The following is a 19,294-nucleotide window of genomic DNA, read 5'->3' as shown; positions in this document are numbered from 1 at the left end:
AAAAGATTTGCGAGGAGAAGACGATCCAGATCCTGCTCGAGTAGATACCGGTAGAGGCCAGGCGACTGCGTGGCTATTTTAGAACCTCGGGCGTTGCTGCGATCATCTACAGGGTAATCTAGTTACCCTAGAGGTATTCCTCTAATCCTCAAGTTTTAGATTTAATTTTAGATTAAATATCAGATAATAAGAATCAGATCTAATAGATCTTAGATCTGAAATAAAATAGGATAATTTTTTTTAAAAATATTCCGCCCCAGATCTCATTAGATCTGGAAGATCCTACAAGAAAAAATATGATTTTTCTTTCAACTGGTATCAGAGCCAGGTTGATGGCTCTATTTCAGATCTAATTTAGATCTGATTTTTATTTTTATTTATCTGATATTAATGAATTTCAGATGTCACATCAGATGTGACAGGATCTGAAATCAGAAAAATTTAAAATTAAATCTAAATAGATCTAACATATATGAGATGCATGACTAGACTAGTAGTTTGATCTATGAATAGTCTTATAGTTTTATATTTTAATGTGATTAAAATATAAATTAGATCTAATTTATTCTCTGATTTTCTGATGTTATAAATATTGTATTCAGATCAAAAAATAAAAAATAAAATTTAATTAATTCATAAGATTGATCTGCTGCATGTCTAGACTAGTTGTAGAATTGTTCTAATAACTATTTAAAATAGATTTTATATTGAATAGTTCAATTTAAATCTTATTTTTCAGATGTTACATGTGATGTATCAGATCTGAAAGCATGCTAATTAGATCAGATTTTAATACATGAGATGTATGCAAAGCATGTATAAGTTAGATCTGAAATTATATATGTGATATGTAACTTAGATCTAACTAGTTTTGTAGTCAAATCAATATTTCTGATTAAGGTGTTCCTCATGGCCGTCCGATCATAAGAACAAAATAGGGTTTAAGACCCTCTCCTCTCATTCAATCAGGTGTTCTTATGGCGTGTAGGGGTGCTGCGCGTTCATCCTTAATCAGAAATCAAAATATACTTTTCTGCAAAACCCTAGATCCTGAAACCCTAGAATTTATTTACATGTTTTGTTAATGAACCCAAGACTTAATTAATGAATTAAGCTTATGATATTAAATTAGGTCTAAAATTGAGAATTTCATATCTAAGTCATTTTCATAAAATTGGGTTCGGACTTGGGTAGCTCAATTAGGTCTAGCGGTTGATCAAACCGAATCAAAAATTGGTTAGGTGGGATCATGAAAGCTAATAATTGACCAGCCTAATAGGATTAAGTCTAGGTCAAGGTCGAATCACATTTAGATGTGACTCGATCAAGTTAAAACCTAATTTGGCTCAGTGGTCAGAGCCTGGATTGTAGACTAACCCAATTGATTCTGGTTCGACAATTTGATGTCTAAGGTAAGTTGGGCAGATGCGACCGATTGATTTTTAATTGGGAGCTACTCGACTCGAATGCATTCTTGTCAAGTTAATGGCATATCCCTTCTACCGGTCTCACTTACCTGACCATATGTGTCGACCCAGTTCTGATTTGAGGTGGCTAACAATTCGAGCTAGCCCATGTCACTAGGTTAGTCATAATTGTTATGACTATGTTAAGTCAAGTTTAATGAGACCTAAATCAAATCTCCCTAAGAAAATATTAAGTCTAAGGTCTTCCACCATTGTGGATGTGCGGGCCCTTTCCGAGGTTGATTGTTCTCGGCTGGTTACAGTGGTTCAGTTGCACCGGGAAGACGCAACCATGTTCATTAGGCATTGGATGCTACGGATTAGAGGATGGGTTGTGCTCAATATTCCGAATACGTGAGGGACTCAAACAGGAATCTAGTTCGTGCAAATGGTGGATCTGACTTAACTAAGGATTGGAGCAATATTCTAGACACGGTGAGCTTCATGAATTAGAGACCAAATTTTGGGTGCACCATGATTAGAGAATCATTGGACAAGAGTTGTCCACTCATCGGTTGATCCATCACCAATAACTGTTAGGTGAGGTGATGAGCCAGTCGGTGAGACCACACCACCCACTAGAAATCATTAATCACGAAGATTTTCACATCTCTACCTAGGGAGTGTAGGGATCTGAGAAAATGGTGGGAGCCTAATTTGTTTAAAAATGAAACCCCTAAACAAATTGGTTAAGTTTAATTATAAAATCTAACTAGAAATTTTTGACTTTCTACAGGAAACATGTCTGCGTCCAACCTCCTGACCAAAATACTAGACACCCACAGATTAACTGGACCCAATTTCAAGGACTGGTTGAGGAACTACAGAATTATTCTGGGTTTCAAGAAACTGACTCATGTCTTGGACCAGGACCCACTTGCCATGCCAGCACGTCCGACTGCTGAACAGAGAGCGTCTCTGAAAAAGTGGACGAATGAAGATAACAAAGCCAGGTACTACATGTTGGGTGTTGGGTGCAATGTCTGATGACTTGCAATACCAGCATGAGAATATTATGACTACCCGCCAAATGTTGGCTCACCTACAAGAGTTGTTTGGTGAACAAAGTCGCGCAGCCAAGTATCAAGCCTGCCAAAGATTTTTTAAGGCTTAAATGCGTGATGGGCAGTCAGTCCAAGATCATTGTTTGACAATGATCAAGGACCTTGAGGAGCTTGAGAAGCTCGGTATCATCTTAGACAAGGATTTTCAGATTGATGTGATCCTTTAATCCTTGTCCGATACATATGGTCAGTTCATCATGAACTTCTATATGCATAAGATGCAGTGTACCTTGGCTAAGTTAATGAACATGTTGGTTACGACTGAGCTTGCTTTGAAGAGTTCAAAAGGATCAGTCCTTACTGTGGAGCGGACTTCTTCCAAGAGAGTCTTTTCGAAAGAAGAAAAAGTCTGCGAAGAAGCAGAAGGTGGATGGGAAAAGGAAGAAGATGGAACCGAAGAAAAAGGCTGCTGAAAAGGAAAAATATTTCTACTGCAATTCAGACGGCCATTGGAAACGAAACTGTCCTCAGTACCTGGCCATCCTGAAGAACAAGAAGGATGGTCCTTCTGGAGGTATGCTCGTTATAGAATCTAATCTTACGGTTTCCTCTGCATCCAGTTGGGTACTTGACTCTGGTTCTAGTGCTCATTTGTGTATTTCTATGCAGGATCTTAAGGAGAGCAGGAAGCTGAGGGATGGGGATATGATCCTACGCGTCGGGAACGGAGCAAGAGTTGCTGCTGTAGCCGTGGAAACCTATCCTCTGCGATTACCGTTATGATTAGATTTAGTTCTTAGAGACTGTTATTATGTGCTTGCAGCAAGTAGAAATTTGATTTCTGTTTCATGTTTAGCACAAGAAGGCTATGTGATTAGCTTTCAAAAGGACCATTGTAACATATTTTATGAAAATAACAAAGTTGTAAATAATTTTCTTATTAATGGTCTCTATCAGCTACATATTGATGTATCTGTATTTAATATCGAAAAAAATATGAATGTCATAGGAATTAAAAGGCCTAGAGATAGTCCAAATGATAGGTATCTGTGGCACCTAAGGCTATGTCATATAGCGGAAGACAAGGTTAACAAATTGGAGAAATCCGGGCTATTGAGTCCGTTGACTTTCGAGTCATATCCAGTTTGTGAATCATGCCTTCAAGGCAAAATGACCAAGCTCCCTTTTGTGAGACATGGGGAAAGGACCACAGATCTACTTGCCTTAATACATACGGATGTATGCGGCCCATTTGATGTGCCGGCTAGAGGCAACTATGTCTACTTCATTACCTTTACCGATGATATGTCTAGGTACGGATATGTGTTTCTAATGAAACACAAGCCTGAAGCCTTTGAAAAGTTCAAAGAATTCAGGCATGAGGTAGAAAAACAAACAGGAAAGCCCATTAAGGTTCTTCGATCAGATCGAGGAGGTGAATACCTTAGTCGGGAGTTCCTAGACTATCTTAAGGACAATGGCATAGTTTCTCAATGGACTCCACCTGGAACGCCACAACTCAACGAGATTTCAAAACGGAGAAATCCGACCCTATTAGATATGGTCCGTTCCATGATGAGCTTCATAGACCTCCCTGAGTTTCTTTAGGGACATTGTCTCATGACAACAATATATGTATTGAATAGGGTTCCTTCTAAAATCGTTCCTACCACACCGTATGAGATATGGCATGGTAAGAAGCCAAGTCTGAGTCATCTCAGAATTTGGGATTGTCCGGCTCATGTCAAGAGACAGCAGGCGGACAAGTTAGAGTTCAGGTCTTTAAGAACTCGGTTCATAGGATATCCTAAAGAGTCATTAGGACACTATTTTTATATTCCGGAAGACCACAATGTGATTGTGAATCGACATGCTATTTTTCTTGAAAAACAGTTTATTGAAGATAGTGACATCGGAAGAATAATTAAGCTCAAGGAAAATATCTCCCAAAAGCAACGAGCTAAAGAACCTGAGGAACCCAATCAATTAGAACCAGTCCTAACACAACCTCTTCCACCTCGTAGATCGACTAGGATTTCCCGTCCTCTTGAAAGGTACTTAGGTACCATACAAGAGGATGTAGAAAAAATATTCCTCACGGGAAATGAGGCTCATGGTGATGACCCCAAGACCTATGACGGAGCGATATCAGATATCGACTCTGAAAAATGGTTAGAGGCAATGAGATTAGAAATTGACTCGATGCACTCAAACCAAGTCTGGACCTTGGTAGATCCACCTGAAGGTATTGTATCTATTAGGTGTAAATGGATCTTCAAGAGAAAGATAGGTGCAGATGGGAATGTGGAGACATTCAAGGCTAGGCTCGTAGCGAAAGGTTATAGTCAGCGCGAAGGCATTGACTATCAGGATACCTTCTCGTCCGTAGTTATGCTAAAATCCATCCACACATTGCTTGCTGTTGCAACCTATTTTGATTATGAAATATGACAGATGGACGTGAAAACGGCGTTCTTAAATGGATATCTTGAGGAAGATATCTATATGGAACAGCCGCTTGATTTCACATCCAGTGATGATAATCACAAGGTCTTCAAGCTGCAAAAGTCCACTTATGGACTTAAGCAAGCATCTCGAAGCTGGAATACTCGTTTCTATAATGTGATCAAAATATTTGGTTTCATCAAGAACAAGGAGGAACCATATGTATTCAAGAAGGTCAGTTGTCTTTCTCGTACTGTACGTTGATGACATCCTCCTAATTGGAAATGATATTTTCATGTTGACCTCAGTCAAAATATGGTTGTCTAAGGAGTTCTCCATGAAAGATCTAGGAGAGGCATCCTTTATACTGGGTATTAAAGTCTATAGAGATAGACCAAATAGGATGCTGGGACTTTCACAGAAGATGTACATAGAGGAGGTGCTAAAAAGGTTTAGCATGAAAAACTCCAAAAAAAGTTTAGTACCTTTTAGACATGGCATTTATCTCTCCAAGAAGATGTGCCCTAGCACACCTGAGGAGATTGAACGCATGAGCAAAATCCCTTATGCTTCGGCAATAGGGAGCCTCATATATGTCATGCTATGTACACGACCTAATATAGCCCATGCTGTGAGTGTCACAAGTAGATATCAGTCGAATCCAGGCGAAGAGCACTGGACTTCTGTGAAATGTATCTTTAAGTACTTGAGAAGGACTAAGGATATGTTTCTAGTCTTTGAAAATGGAGAACTCCAGATTCAAGAATATACAGACTTAGACTTTATGTCTGATATAGATGATCGAAAGTCGACATCTGGGAGTCTGTTCATTTGCAATGATGGTCCAGTTAGCTGAAAGAGTTCCAAACAGACGGTGATTGCTGATTCCACCATGGAGGCAGAGTATATTGCTACATCAGAAGCTGCAAAGGAGGCATTCTGGTACAAGAAGTTTGCCGCAGAGCTTGGAGTGATGTCATCGGATGCCATCCTTCTTTACTGCGACAATAATGGCGCCATAGCCCTAGCTAAGGAGCCAAGGTCTCACCAGAAGTCCAAGCATATCGAGCGGCGATTCTATCTGATCCGTGATTACTTCGAAAAGGATTATGTCGAGGTTAAGAGAGTCGACTCCACAGACAATATGACAGACCCACTGACAAAGTCATTAGGCCAGCAGAAGATCGAAGCCCACCTTAAGAAGATGGGACTTAGATATGTAGCCAATTGGCATTAGGTCAAGTGGGAGTTTGTTAGATGTGTGCCCTAAATGCCAGATTGGCTGACACATTCCTGTACAAATGTAAGGGCAAACTTATAATTTTGACTATAAATGAATAAAAGGGTTATTCTACTATCACATTGCGTACATTATGTCTGTGATGCATCCTTTGAGTTAGTAGGAATGTTAATTCATATTTTCAAGAGTTGAAAATTTAAGGCATGAATTTATATAACTCATAAACAGCTCCTGACCATAGGATCATCACGAGGATGGTGATCGATCCGGAAGGTTGATGTACGATCGCTTTCTTAGGGTAGATGTATCTTGAGTCTACGGTGTGGAGATACTGGAGTGAGAGTACAGGTATTCGTTGAGAACGAGAGTACTGAACGTGACCACCTCGAGCAGTCATAAACAAGTCTACCTTCTCGTCGATGACTAGCTCGATGCTGCAGCTGTGTGTCTAGTTCTTTGACCTGAGGTATATCGACAGTTCACCTTGAGTGTGTTATAGTTTGACTACACCATAACTCGATCTTCTAGCCATTCGGAACCCTGAAATGTATGTTGGCTGTAGCATATTCATTGTAGGAACCAGATTGCACCAAGATGGGATCTATCAACTTCGATAGATGAGAGTAGTCCTATGATGATCGAAAGATCGAGTCCTTAAGCCCATGACCATAGCAGAGTGAAATAATGGAAAAGAGTTTTCCATTAAGGTTTCACATCATATTTGGATCGATCGATTGATTCATATGACTGATGTTGGGTTTGACGAGTTCACCTTAATCCTAATTTAGTCGGGACTCATTATAGAGGAACTCAATCACACAGGTAGCTGCACCGAGAGGTTCGTCTTCATTTCTGATGGGTTGCCACCATATACTGCTAGGTGTCACTGATGGATTTTGGAAGCAATTAGAATGATATTGATAATCGATCATTCTAAATTGTCTGAATCAGAAGAGTTCTGGTCCATCGAAAGAAGTTTCGATGATGTCGATGATGAGATCACGACATGTCTCATTACCATACGAAAATGAACCTCACTGGATCACACAAACAAGAGTTAGAATTTGGATGTCATCAATTGAGCTAGCCCAGTTCGATTGATTTGGATTAGATCCAATTAGGTTCAAGAAAATCGTGCTAGCACACGATTGAGCCTAACTTTCTCGTGTAATCTTTTCTATTTCGACTGAGCCAAATGTGATTTGACTCATCCAGAGAATCTTGAGAAAGTTTTTCTCAATCTGACTGGAGCCAGTCCAGCTCAGAAAAATCTTATCTTAATTCATGAGATGAATTTAAGACAACATCTGCTAATTCCTGTCACCTGCCATTTCCATTTTAGGACATTGGTCAAACGTTGACCCATGGACCTTGGACTGAAGGCCACTTGACAAGAGGTCATTGGAGAGTTTTTATGGAGTGTCCACCTATTAATTTTACCCTCAAAGTGGGCGCCATAATCAGATATGGCGTGCGCCCCAAGTGGATAAAGATAGAGTCCCATGAGATGAGGACTCTATGCCTTGATCGACTCCTGAATTGCCCTAGTCCTCAGTCCATTAATTGAGATGCCCTGATGCAACAACGCATGAGAATTTGAAACAGAATGCCGCTAGGTCAACTCGAAATCATGGATTCGTTCGAAAGCGAAAGAAAAGACCAGAAAATGGGTTGTGTCCGATTCAGCTACGGGCGATCTTCTCTATCTAATGAATGAGTCCATTTGGAAATCGTCACTTTCCAGTAGCGAATGAATGTAGCTCGGGCAGAGGCGGTCGGTGGCCTAAGAAAGACCCTACCAACGGATTAGGATGAAATAAAAAACGCAAACTGTTGGGCGCCAATCTCACTGTGTTTATCCAGTGTTGGCGCCAACAGTAGGAGGGTTTGGTGGGGTTCTTATCTAATATGATCAGACGACATCACTCCAATTAGAATTTTTTCAGAATTAATTAAAATTTTCTGATTGGTCGAATGATGTGGCACTGCATGACGCAGCAGGGTCTATTTAAACCCTGTCTGCACTTAGGGTTTAGAGAATCTGCTAAATACCCAACAAAAACGTGAAACCCCTCCACTTCTCCATGCCTCCTCTGCTCCTCTCCCTCTCCTCTTCACGTCCAAAAGGTTGGGCATCCATCTGGTGCTTGTCCAAGGTGTGGTGGCTCCCTGATCAGAAGGCTGCAGGGATTTATCGAGAAGCTGCTGCTCCAGCTTTTGAAGATCTTGCAGATCAGATCTAGATCTAATTTTTGGAGCAAAGATTCGCGAGGAGAAGACGATCCAGATCCTGCTCGAGTGGATACCGATAGAGGCCAGGCGACTGCGTGGCTATTTTAGAACCTTGGGCGTTGCTGCGATCATCTACGGGATAATCTAGTTACCCTAAAGGTATTCTTCTAATCCTCAAGTTTTAGATTTGATTTTAGATTAAATATCAGATAATAAGAATCAGATCTAATAGACCTTAGATCTGAAATAAAGTAGGATAATTTTTTTTAAAAATATTCCGCCCCAGATCTCATTAGATCTAAAAAATCTTACAAGAAAAAAAATGATTTTTCCTTCACCATGGCCGCCGAGCAGCCCAAAACCTCCCCACGACCATGAAATGAGGAGACCTGGAGTCTCAACGGCCCCGACAGGCCCCCATCGGCTTCTTCTTTCCTTCCCTCCCCACCCCTCTCTCTCTCTTCCTCTCTTTCCTTCTCCCTTACTCCATTTTCACTAATGTTCTGAATTGGACATCCAAACTGCACCAATTAGCAACCGATATGGTTCGGCACAACCCGAACTGTCCAATTCAGACCGGTTCGACGAACTATGATCTAGCTACTAAATAGTGATGGCTAGAAACCTCATGCTTAGAAGTAACCTATGATAAGAGAGTGCTGCCATCTTTGTAATATTTTGGAAACTCTAGAAATCTCAGACGCTTATGGGAAGTAACTAGTGAAGAGAGGAAGTAAAAAAAGAGTGGTAGCAAGCTAAAAGAAAAGGAATTATGCTGTGAAGATTTGGACATACCTTGTAACGTAAGTGTCCTTGCATAATTGACGATCTATAATTTAGCAAATAATTTACAGTTTTTTTAGGGATTCAGAAATTGGTTTTCTACTCTTCACTATCTATGAATTCTCTAAAGTTATGTTATATTTCATTGTTATATGTAAATGAACAAAGTTCTCATAATTTCCCAATCTTTTTTCTAATGTTTTATGGCAAGTGGATTATGAAGAATATGTGCTTTGAATGGCTATTTGGCATCCAAATTTATCAACGTCAAGTCATTATGATTTAAACATTTCAAAGACATTATTTTTGACTCTGGTCATTCAAAATGTTCATCAATCATTATATTGCCTGAAAGTGAAAAGTTTCATTTGTTATGAATTGAAACAAACACTTCTGGATAGTCATATTGTGATAAGTGACCCTAGGCAGCAGGGTAGATGTTGGCCTTCATGCTCTCAACAGACACAATGTAGTGACCCCAGCCAGTAGGGGATAGATTGCTGGCCTTCGTATTCTAAGTAAAGACATGATGCAACTAACCCTTGACCAGCAGGTTTGGTTTTGGTGAACCCTTAGCCAATAAGCCTATTGATCAATGAACTCCTGATTAGCAGGTATAATAGCTGGTTTCTGACTAGTTGGTATTGAAATGATCATGATAAGTATTTCATAGTTTCAGCGAATCCAAGTGTTTCTAAGTGTACCCTAGTCATTTCAAGTGTTTCTAATTGTATTTAAGTGTTTCCCTCAACAAATGTTTTAATTATTTTACACAAAAAGATATGCCTAGATATGTATCATAAGATATTGTACATTAACTATATGAATTTTTATATTTGGGTACTTGCTGAGATATGTAGCTCATCATTTAATTATGATATTTTAGATAGAAAGGCTAATTGACGTTAACCTCTACCAAGCTTAAAGTGCTTTTGGTGCACATGGTGAAGCTACTACCACAGAAGGAAGAGTTAGATCCTTAATGTAATCTTAAGGTACGGTTTATAGCTATAAAAGTGACCATATTAGTGAAGTAAGCAGGGGCATGTAAAGCACCAATACTGAAGGATGCAATATGTGCCCCTCAACTGAATTATTTTTGCATATCTAAGACAATTGAATGAAATAAATCTTAGTTTGATTCCAAGAATGTGTTGAAAAGTTTAGTTTGGACAAGATTTTAGTTGCTCTGTATTATGAAATGGCCATTTACTTTATAATAACATGTCTTGAGGTTTAAATATGCTTCCATGAAAATTAATGAAATTAAATCAAGTCATTGATTGATCAAGATTGTAGTCACATTCCAGACTTGGCAGAGCTGGGTTCCTGGTCATGACACAAAATAAGTAATAAGTAAGCTTCCAAAATTTAAAATTAGCAATCTCCTTAGATTTTCAATAAAAGAAAGAAGATAGCCATCTTCAACATTTGTTGGAAAAAGTGATTCCGGCTCCCAATTTTCTACCTAAAAGGAGAAACTGTACTGATTCCCTAGAGGGCAAAGCATGCTTTGTTGGTTACATTCAAAATCAAATTTAGTTTTATACTTTTGTAAAGATAAGAACCATCCATACAAAGTATGCTATATAAGGTTCTTGAACAAGGAAGAAAACTTTGCTTGGTCATCCAAAGGCAAAAGAAAAAGAAAAACGTTTTGAGTATTGAGTTTGATATTGTGGATGATAATGTGAATAATAGCATATCATGTCTCCTTATCTGGGTCTCTTAGGCTTAGCCCTACAAGATTCTGGGTCAAGTTAAGATATCTTACAGTTATCAGTAGCATATATCTCTGCTGAATACTTAAACATGGTGTTTGTATCACGCACAAGATCTACATGAGCTTCCAATTTGCTCAAAGTGAACTTTTTATATCCATATATAATGGTCTCTTCCTCATTATTCATTCGAATTACAATATAATCAGGCTTCTCTCTGTGCATGTTCACCATTTCAGAGAAATGGTAAAGAATCTTATAATATGCAATCCAAACCAACAACTTGTATACTTTATGATAGAATCCTAATCTTAACTAGTGTGGACTTTGTGGGATCACAAATCTTTCCCCCTGGTTACCCTTAAAATATACAAATGATGCGCATACGGTTTAGGATATGCTTCCTCCAAATTCATCTTATGTGCTAGGGCTTATTATTTTATGTTGGCTCAAGGCCTCCAGTAGACCCAAGGGTCTATTATTAATTACCCATTGAAATCAGGGAGCTTCCATTTATGAGATCTTATAAAAGTGATGAAATAAAATAAGATTGATATATGTAAAATTACTCAATATTTACGAGGCCTAACTAAAGGCATACCCTCAGATACATCAATAAATGAATATATCAAACCTCGTTTGCATCTATATTTGAATATTCAATCCACATCCATGTATGTGATATGTCAAACTTAAATTTATTTAGTTTTACAGCATGGTGGTCCTTGCATTTCAATCGACCAAGTTTAATGGCCCAGAGTTCATATTCATTTTGGATATGTCCAAAATAATGATGCAGAGATCATTCTGTTATTTCGAATTTATCCAATTTAGCGGCATGGAGGTCAAACTACATGGGATTATCTAGTTTAATGGCATACAAGTTCAAACAATTTTAGGGTTATTGATTTTCCAACATGGAGGTCATTTCATATTTTAATTGGTCCAATTTAAAGATGTGGTCATTGTATTTTGAATATCCAGTTTAATGACATGGCAGTCATATAACATTTTGGACTTGCCCAATTTTAATATGGTAGTCATAGCATTTTGGACTTACCCACTCTGGTAGCATGAGTGGAGTCAAAATCTCATTCCACTAGAATGAGTCAAAATTTGAAGATGTTGCAAGCGAGGGAGAGGAAACGCTTGATGAGGCCCTTGACATTGATCCTCGTGGCGTGGACGCAGTCGTTGCTAATGGTGTCGAGAGAGCAGATGGAGGTGATGAGGTCCTCGACGACCTGCCAGGCTCTGGGGTGCTTGGTGCTGCGGAGGCGGCCGGTGAGCTGGAGGCTGGCATCGTTCTCGACAGCACAGGCGACGAGGGTTGCCTCACCCTAAAGCTGGCGGCCACGGTACAGGAGATGCTGCTCCATGATGGGGATGCCGATGATGGATTGGAGCTGATCGATCATGGAGTCTACGGTGTCGTTCGGGCAGACGTGGATCACGATCGTGTTTTGGGACATTAATCGAATGAAGAAATGGAGGGTCAAGCAGGAGGAGGAGGTGGAGGGGGAAGAGGAGGAAGGCTGAGGCCTAAACTAAAAGGGATGATCGTCGCTAACGAGGAGGATGAGGAGCTGAGCTTGTGCATCCTTAGAAGGGGGAAGGAATCTTGATCGTCGTCATCGTTGGAGTCGTCGACGGCGGCGGCGAAGGGAGAGGAGAGGAGAGCATAGTCCTCCAGCTTGCGCTTGTGGTGCTAGTCGAACCGCTGGTGGAGGCGGGTGATGGGGGTGTAAAGCTCACCAGAGCCGAGGGAGGACATCACCGGAAGGGATGCAATCGCGGCGGTGGAGGGAGGAGGCAAGAAGGGAAGCCCTAAAATTTCACGGCAACAGAAATGGCAAGGAGGGGGAAAGGAAGAGAAATTTTAGGGATTCTTTTGATTTCATTATCAATTTTTAAAATAATTAATTTTTAAAGATTTTTAGTTAAAAATAAAAATGAAGATTTGAGCTGACTTGAGCGAAACAACAACAACCGAAATCATCCATTCCGATTCTGATTCGGGTCTCAAACAATTCCGATTCCAATCCACTCCCATTCCGATTCCGATTCCAATCCATTCCCATTCCGATTCCGATTGCGAACCAAACACCCCCTAGTAACTTTTGATTCAAATATAGACAAAAGGCTTACTTCATATTATGGGGTTAATTACCTCTTTTAAATAGAATCTAACGAAGCGCTTGGTTCGTAAGCAAAATCAGAATTAAAATCAAAATTGAAATGAAAATTTGAATCTATAAAGGAGAGTAGGGATTGAGTTTTATATAGATTGGGCAATTCCCATTCCACCCCAGAATCAGAATCAGAATTAGAATGGGACTCCTAGCCAAACGGTTGGAATGAGAGTCACCCATTTCCATTCCGATTTCAAACCTCCACTTCCTCTAACCAAGCACCTCCTAGGACTCTTGATAGAAGAAGGGTTGAAACCTTTAGACCAAGGTTTCAGGAACCAGTACTGAGACCCGTACCGATTCCTGCTCGGTATATACGGTACAGTACCGTACCATACCGACCTGTACCGACATTAAAAAAATCAAAAAACTTCTCATCCACCACCACTAAAAAATATCGCACTGAACCGGATCGAACCGGACCCGTATCGCATCGAACTAGACTGAACCATCCGATTCGGGCGGTTCATGTAGCATACCGAACTGAACCAACCAGTTCGGTCCGGCACCCCTTGTTTTCCGAAAATAAGGCCTGAACCGGATCGGCTAGTTGCCAGTCCGGCTCGGTTCGCCCCGTACCGGCCAGTTCGGATAGGTACGGCAAACCCTGCTTTAGACTCTCAATAGAAGAAGGGTTTAAGCTCTACATTTGATTATGCGACACAAAATAGCTTTCTTGTGAATGAGAAGAAAAGGAAAAGGAGAAGACATGGAGCGCATGGTGGGACAGCAACTCAACTTTCCATGAAAACAAACTAGTGATTAAAAGAAAGCATGTTTGCATTCTATAATGTATTTATAGACAAGCCAAGGAAAACAACTTGGCAACCATATATGTCTTAGATGGCTATTCTTTTGACCTTTCAATTCTAAGCCAGCCAACCCCTTCCAGTCCTTTCAATATATATTCTAATGGTGTGGTTGTTCCCATCTTTAAGAAGCGGTTGCTGAGGCTTTCCAACTACAATTGGCTCTAGGAAGCCCCTTGGGATACTCATTTTAGGGCCAGATCAAATTGATACCATTGCATTATAAGTTCAGCCTTTAGTAGCAGTAATAGAATAGTAGCATTATAAGTTTAGCCTTTAGTTTATGTGTTTCTTCTATAACTTAGTGCAGTAATACAATATTTCAGACTATAAGTGGGGCTTTTATAGTTATGAGATGATAAGTTCTCTATATTCGATCCACAATACTTTTAGAGCCATCAAACCTTAGGTTACCTTAATTAGATGAACTGAATCATTCAATCTAGTCCATCTATTGATCCATGAGGCTTTTGGTTCTATCAGACTGTATGTTACTTTAATTAGATGTACTAAATGGTCAAATCTAGTCCATCTACTAGTCTACAAGTTTTTAAGAGCCATCAAAAAATAAGTTGCAAAAATTAGATGGACTAAACAATTTAATCAAGCCCCTTCAGCCATCTGCAAGGCTTTTAGAGCTGCTAGATCATAAGCTGCTTCAATGAAATAGACTTAACAATTTAACCTAATCTACCTATCAATCCATGAGGCTTTTAGGGTCATTGGATAATAAGTTACTTTAATTGGACAGAACAAAAATTGATCTCGTCTATCTATTGATCAGTGAGGCTTTTAGAGCCCTTGGATTGTAAATTTGTTTCAGTAGATGGAAAATAGATTTAACCTAGTCCATCTATTGATAATGATGGTGGTAGTGACAAATAAAGGCATATTGTGCATCTTTATTTTATATTAGTAGGCCTAGGGCTCCATATTTTTGAGTCAAATTAACATATCCTACAGACTTATCAGTAGCATATAATTGTGTTGAATAATTAAACATGTTGTTTTTATCTTGGATGTGATGTATACAAGCTTATGGATGCTGAAAATTGAACTCTTAATATCCTTACATGTTTTCTTTAGTTAAAAAGAAAGGCTACATAACCCTATTGTACAAGTGGAGGGCCCATAGATGGTGACAACCACATAAACATAGGAAGCTAGGAGAGGAAGAGGCATCGACCCCTCCGTCTCTTTCCCCGTATGTGGAGCTGACTGCTGAAGGGATATCCAGTGTATAGGCGGGAATGGGAAAAATGTTAGGAGATTTGGAGAAAAGAGCTGGTATTTTATCTGTTTCTTGGTTTCCTAAGTGCTGTTCTTTGCTTCCCCAGCATTCTTCTTTTCCTTCTTAATCTTCTCTCTTCCGTAGTATTTCTTTCCTGTCTTTTCAATAGATTTCCTTTTGTATTAACTTCCTGGAAAAATCTATTGTATTTACCGTTTCACACAATTATTACTTGAAGTACAAGCTTTTGAACTCTTCCTTCTTTTCATTTGCTTCCTAGTAACTGCCATCACATTCATGACTTTTACAGTTTGGTGCATGCTGGAATTTCAAGACAGCCCCAAAGTCCCCCCCTTTTGTTACAACAGTGGAACAGAACCATAGGAAATTCAGTTCTAAAGGCTTCCAGCACCAGCAGGTTTACGCTTGCTGGAATTTCTCGACAACACCTAGAAATCCACTAGCAAGTTGCAACCTTTACAATCATCATGAAGAGGTCTCCAAAGTCCTTTTTCAGTCCTAAGACTGTACCACTATACATACATTTTACATACTGCAGAAAGCTGCAAAATTGAAGATTTTAATATCTGCTGCTAAAAAAATTGTGAATATGCAGACTCTTAAACCTCAACCCAAACTTTTGAAGAACAATTAGCACCTCAACCTCACTAAAAGGGTTAGCAAATATTTGTGCAACCATAGACTGCAACAGAGAGTCTCCTAATATAACAACCGTAAATGCTATGGAAATTTTCTAAGCAAAAATAATTAACAACAATTTCTTCATGACATGTTGGCAAGGTGGTTAACCATACAACTTGCTGAACCCAAGAAAAGTATGGTTTTCTGACAGTCAGATATACATCAGTGACAGTGAAAAAAAAATTATTATAAATTATTTAACAAGCAATTGAAGGTGAATGGTGATAGATGAGATCATACTTCATGATGCTTATTTTTCAGAACACAATAGTGAAAAAGGCTGGTAGGCGATTTTATAGGTAATGATATAAATTATATCATAATGTTGTAAATATATTATATTAAACACAATGATTAAATTAAACAATTCAATAGAGATGATCATGAAAGCATACCTCAAGTTCATATGTTTGATGTGTCTCCTCATTGTGATGATTGTATTCAGTATCTGTGTATTCACTATTTTCTTCTTGGTTTTCCTTCTCAACTACCACAACAGTCTTCCCACCTTCTTCTGGTATATATCCAAAAGACTCACAGATGAAACCAGATACCGTCTCATATTGATGATCCTGTAACAACAAAATAGAAGTGAACTTCAAAAAAGTAACTTGATCAGTGCAACATTTATTTCATAGATGGTAAAACTTGTTCTGAAGGTACATATTAGTATGATATCCATGATAAAAGTGAAAAGCATGCATACTCACAAGCACAACGAACTTATCAGATTATTAAATTAATTTTATCGGAAAACTAGAGACACACAAATCTGCAGGTAAAGATGTTTCATGTGGACTCTGCAAGTGAAACTTAAGTTAAAGCTATTACTAGAAGCCAGAGAACAAAAGGCTCAATTTAGGCTAGACAAGGCTGAAGACTTTGACTAATTTAGCATGGAATAAATTTTCGTATATGATTTTCTCATTGAATCTTGCTATTCAGTTGTTTATTTGTAATATCCATTCAGGATTGGAAGGTAGATTTTCGCAAACCTGAATACGGATGCCAAACAGGGTTCATCGAACCATCCCGAATTAGATGGTTCAAGGCATTCCGAGCCATACCGGCAGCAAACCGGGACGGTTCGGCCGAGCAAATCAGAACATCGGAAGGAGAGGGGGAGAGAGAGAGAGAGAGGAGGGAAAGGAAAGAGGGGACGACGCCAAAGAAGGCTAGTGGTGGCCCGTTGAGGCTGTCGGAGGGCCGCGGAAGCCTCTGTGACTCGGTGTCGCCCAATAGGATATTTAATCAAGAGAGAAAAAAAAGAGAGTGACGGTACCAAAGAGAGGCGCAGCTGGCGGAGAGGCTATCGAAGAGCACCGGATGGCTACCATGGCCATCGGACAGCGAAAAATGCGCGGAAAGAGCCGCAACCACAGAACAGGGGCGATCGTCCCTGTTCACTCGTGTTTTTTTAAAAATAACGATAAATAGTCAAGCCAGCAACAGATTTGTCGGCTTCACTTGAGTGAAGCCAACGAAATCCATTGCCAACTTCACTGTTTGAGAATTTTTTTTAAAAAAAAAAACTTAAAAACAGTGAAACCGGCAATGGGTGTGCCAGCTTCACTTTCAAAAACTTTTTTAAAAAAAATTAAAAACAATGAAGCCGGCAATGGGTGTGCTAGCTTTACTCAAACCCATTAAGTGAAGCCGACAAACACATTGCCGACTCCACTGTAATCGAGGTTTCTTAAAAACATCTTGTGAAACAGGGGCGATCGCCCCTATTTCACACCCACGGCGATGCATGCCTCAACTGCGCCATCCGACAGCCACGACGGCCAGCCGGAGGCCCTCCAGCAGCTTTCCCTCCTTTTCTTTCTCTCTCCCTCTCTCTATCTCTCTCTCTCTTTCTCTCTTTTCCTCCTTCCCGATTCTCTTCTCCTCTGTGTCAGTTCATGCCGGTCTGATACGTACCTATACCGACTCGTACTGCCGATCGGCCGACACAGGTCCCGATTCCGGTTCTGCCTTCCTTGGTGCCAACCATGAAGGGAAAAGAGTCAATCCATATAATGATGAATGGAGATGTTCATAGGCCTGACCTAAGGTAATCCTAGCCTAAAATTTTATGTTGATTCAACTAGGGCTTCAAACCTGGCTTATCCAGTGACAGAATATGCTATGCTGGGTCAAGCCATGACAACCTACTAAAGATTGTTTGCAAGCTTTATAAGTACATGATCTTTCCAATCTAGACTATATATTAAATGCAATCTGGGAAGATCTGTCAGATGTTGAATTTACTCCATCTCACAGTCAAGTAAGAAAGGAAACAAGGTGTCTCAGCAAGAAAAAAGGAAAAGTGGATTTCTGGCACTTTATGAAATGAAGATTCTCAAAGGGATATTAACTGATTCTTTCCTCTACCTATAAGGAGGGGAAGAGGGAGGGGGGAAGGGATTAAAGGGCTCGTTGCTTTCCCAGCCATTCTATATTCTTCTGAGGCCCACATTATTTTAATGTTTGAAGTTTCCATAATTATCCAGATCTATATTTCATATTTCTATTCCATTAACCTCCTTGAGCTGTGCATCTCACCTCACTCATGTAAATACACTCTTCCTTGAGTTAAAAGCCAACTCCAATAGGTGGGAAAAGGCTGATTGATCGTGGTTATTTAATTAAAGACACCCTTCATTATTCTTCAGCGATTGAAAGCGAGAAAGAGATACCTACTAAACAGAGACCATTTCTCAAATGTATTTTAAAAAATCATGATTGATGGATTAACGGCCATCCATCAAATTTTCCTTTGTCTTTAGATAAATAAAGTGCATTAACATGTCCAATACCAGTGTATGACAAAATTAACCCCATCAATGCCATTCAAGCAATAAGATCGCTGATACATAAAGTATAAATTTGTCACTTCCAAGTTCCAAAACTTTGGCTTCACTTGTCACGATCATTTTTTGGGCTTGTTTTTAATCCTAAATTTTGCTATTATAAGATAAGACTAAGGTGAGCCTTGGCACAACAAAAGGTTACTCCATTGTGACCTAGAGGTCATAGGTTTGAAACACAAAAACAACCTCTCTGTACATAGAGATAAGGCTGCACGTGCATCTAACTCTCCTCAAACCTTGCAATAGAGATACCCTCGTGTAATGGGCTCCCTTTATAAGCGAAGATAAAACTAGAATTTGAATAGTTGACTAGTAGGTTCAATTACAATTAAAAGCATGAGTTAGGAGTAAAATAAAAGCGCTTCAATAAACAATAAAAAAAAAAAACAAAAATGAGCAGAAAATATTTTCAGACTGAAGAATCTAAAAATGAATAAGCAAAGAGAAAGATGAATAAAAGTTTGACCTGATTAAAAAGTAGTTTTCCTACACTCCACTTATTAAAACAAAAAGATTTCAAGAATCTAAGATATGGAAGAACAAGAGTTGTTAGTATTCAAGTAAAAGGAAGACTAACTCTGTCCACAAATGAAAGAAAAAGGAAGAATTTGATA

The 19,294-nt window shown here is 39.3% G+C and overlaps 1 protein-coding gene across 1 annotated transcript in view; it reads right to left on the bottom strand.

Moving 5' to 3' along the window:
* Positions 1-19,294, bottom strand: part of LOC105032468 (putative DUF21 domain-containing protein At3g13070, chloroplastic) — an 85,411-nt gene that overhangs the window by 5,651 nt on the left and 60,466 nt on the right. The window contains exon 14 of the mRNA XM_010906923.4: positions 16,221-16,397. Within this exon, the coding sequence (XP_010905225.1) occupies positions 16,221-16,397 (177 nt within the window). The remainder of the gene's footprint in view (positions 1-16,220; positions 16,398-19,294) is intronic.

The sequence above is a fragment of the Elaeis guineensis genome, chromosome 13 (genome assembly GCF_000442705.2).
Source record: "Elaeis guineensis isolate ETL-2024a chromosome 13, EG11, whole genome shotgun sequence".
NCBI classification, from domain to species: domain Eukaryota; kingdom Viridiplantae; phylum Streptophyta; class Magnoliopsida; order Arecales; family Arecaceae; genus Elaeis; species Elaeis guineensis.
Note: the sequence above shows the minus strand (reverse complement) of the source record. Positions and strands in the feature narration are given on the sequence as shown.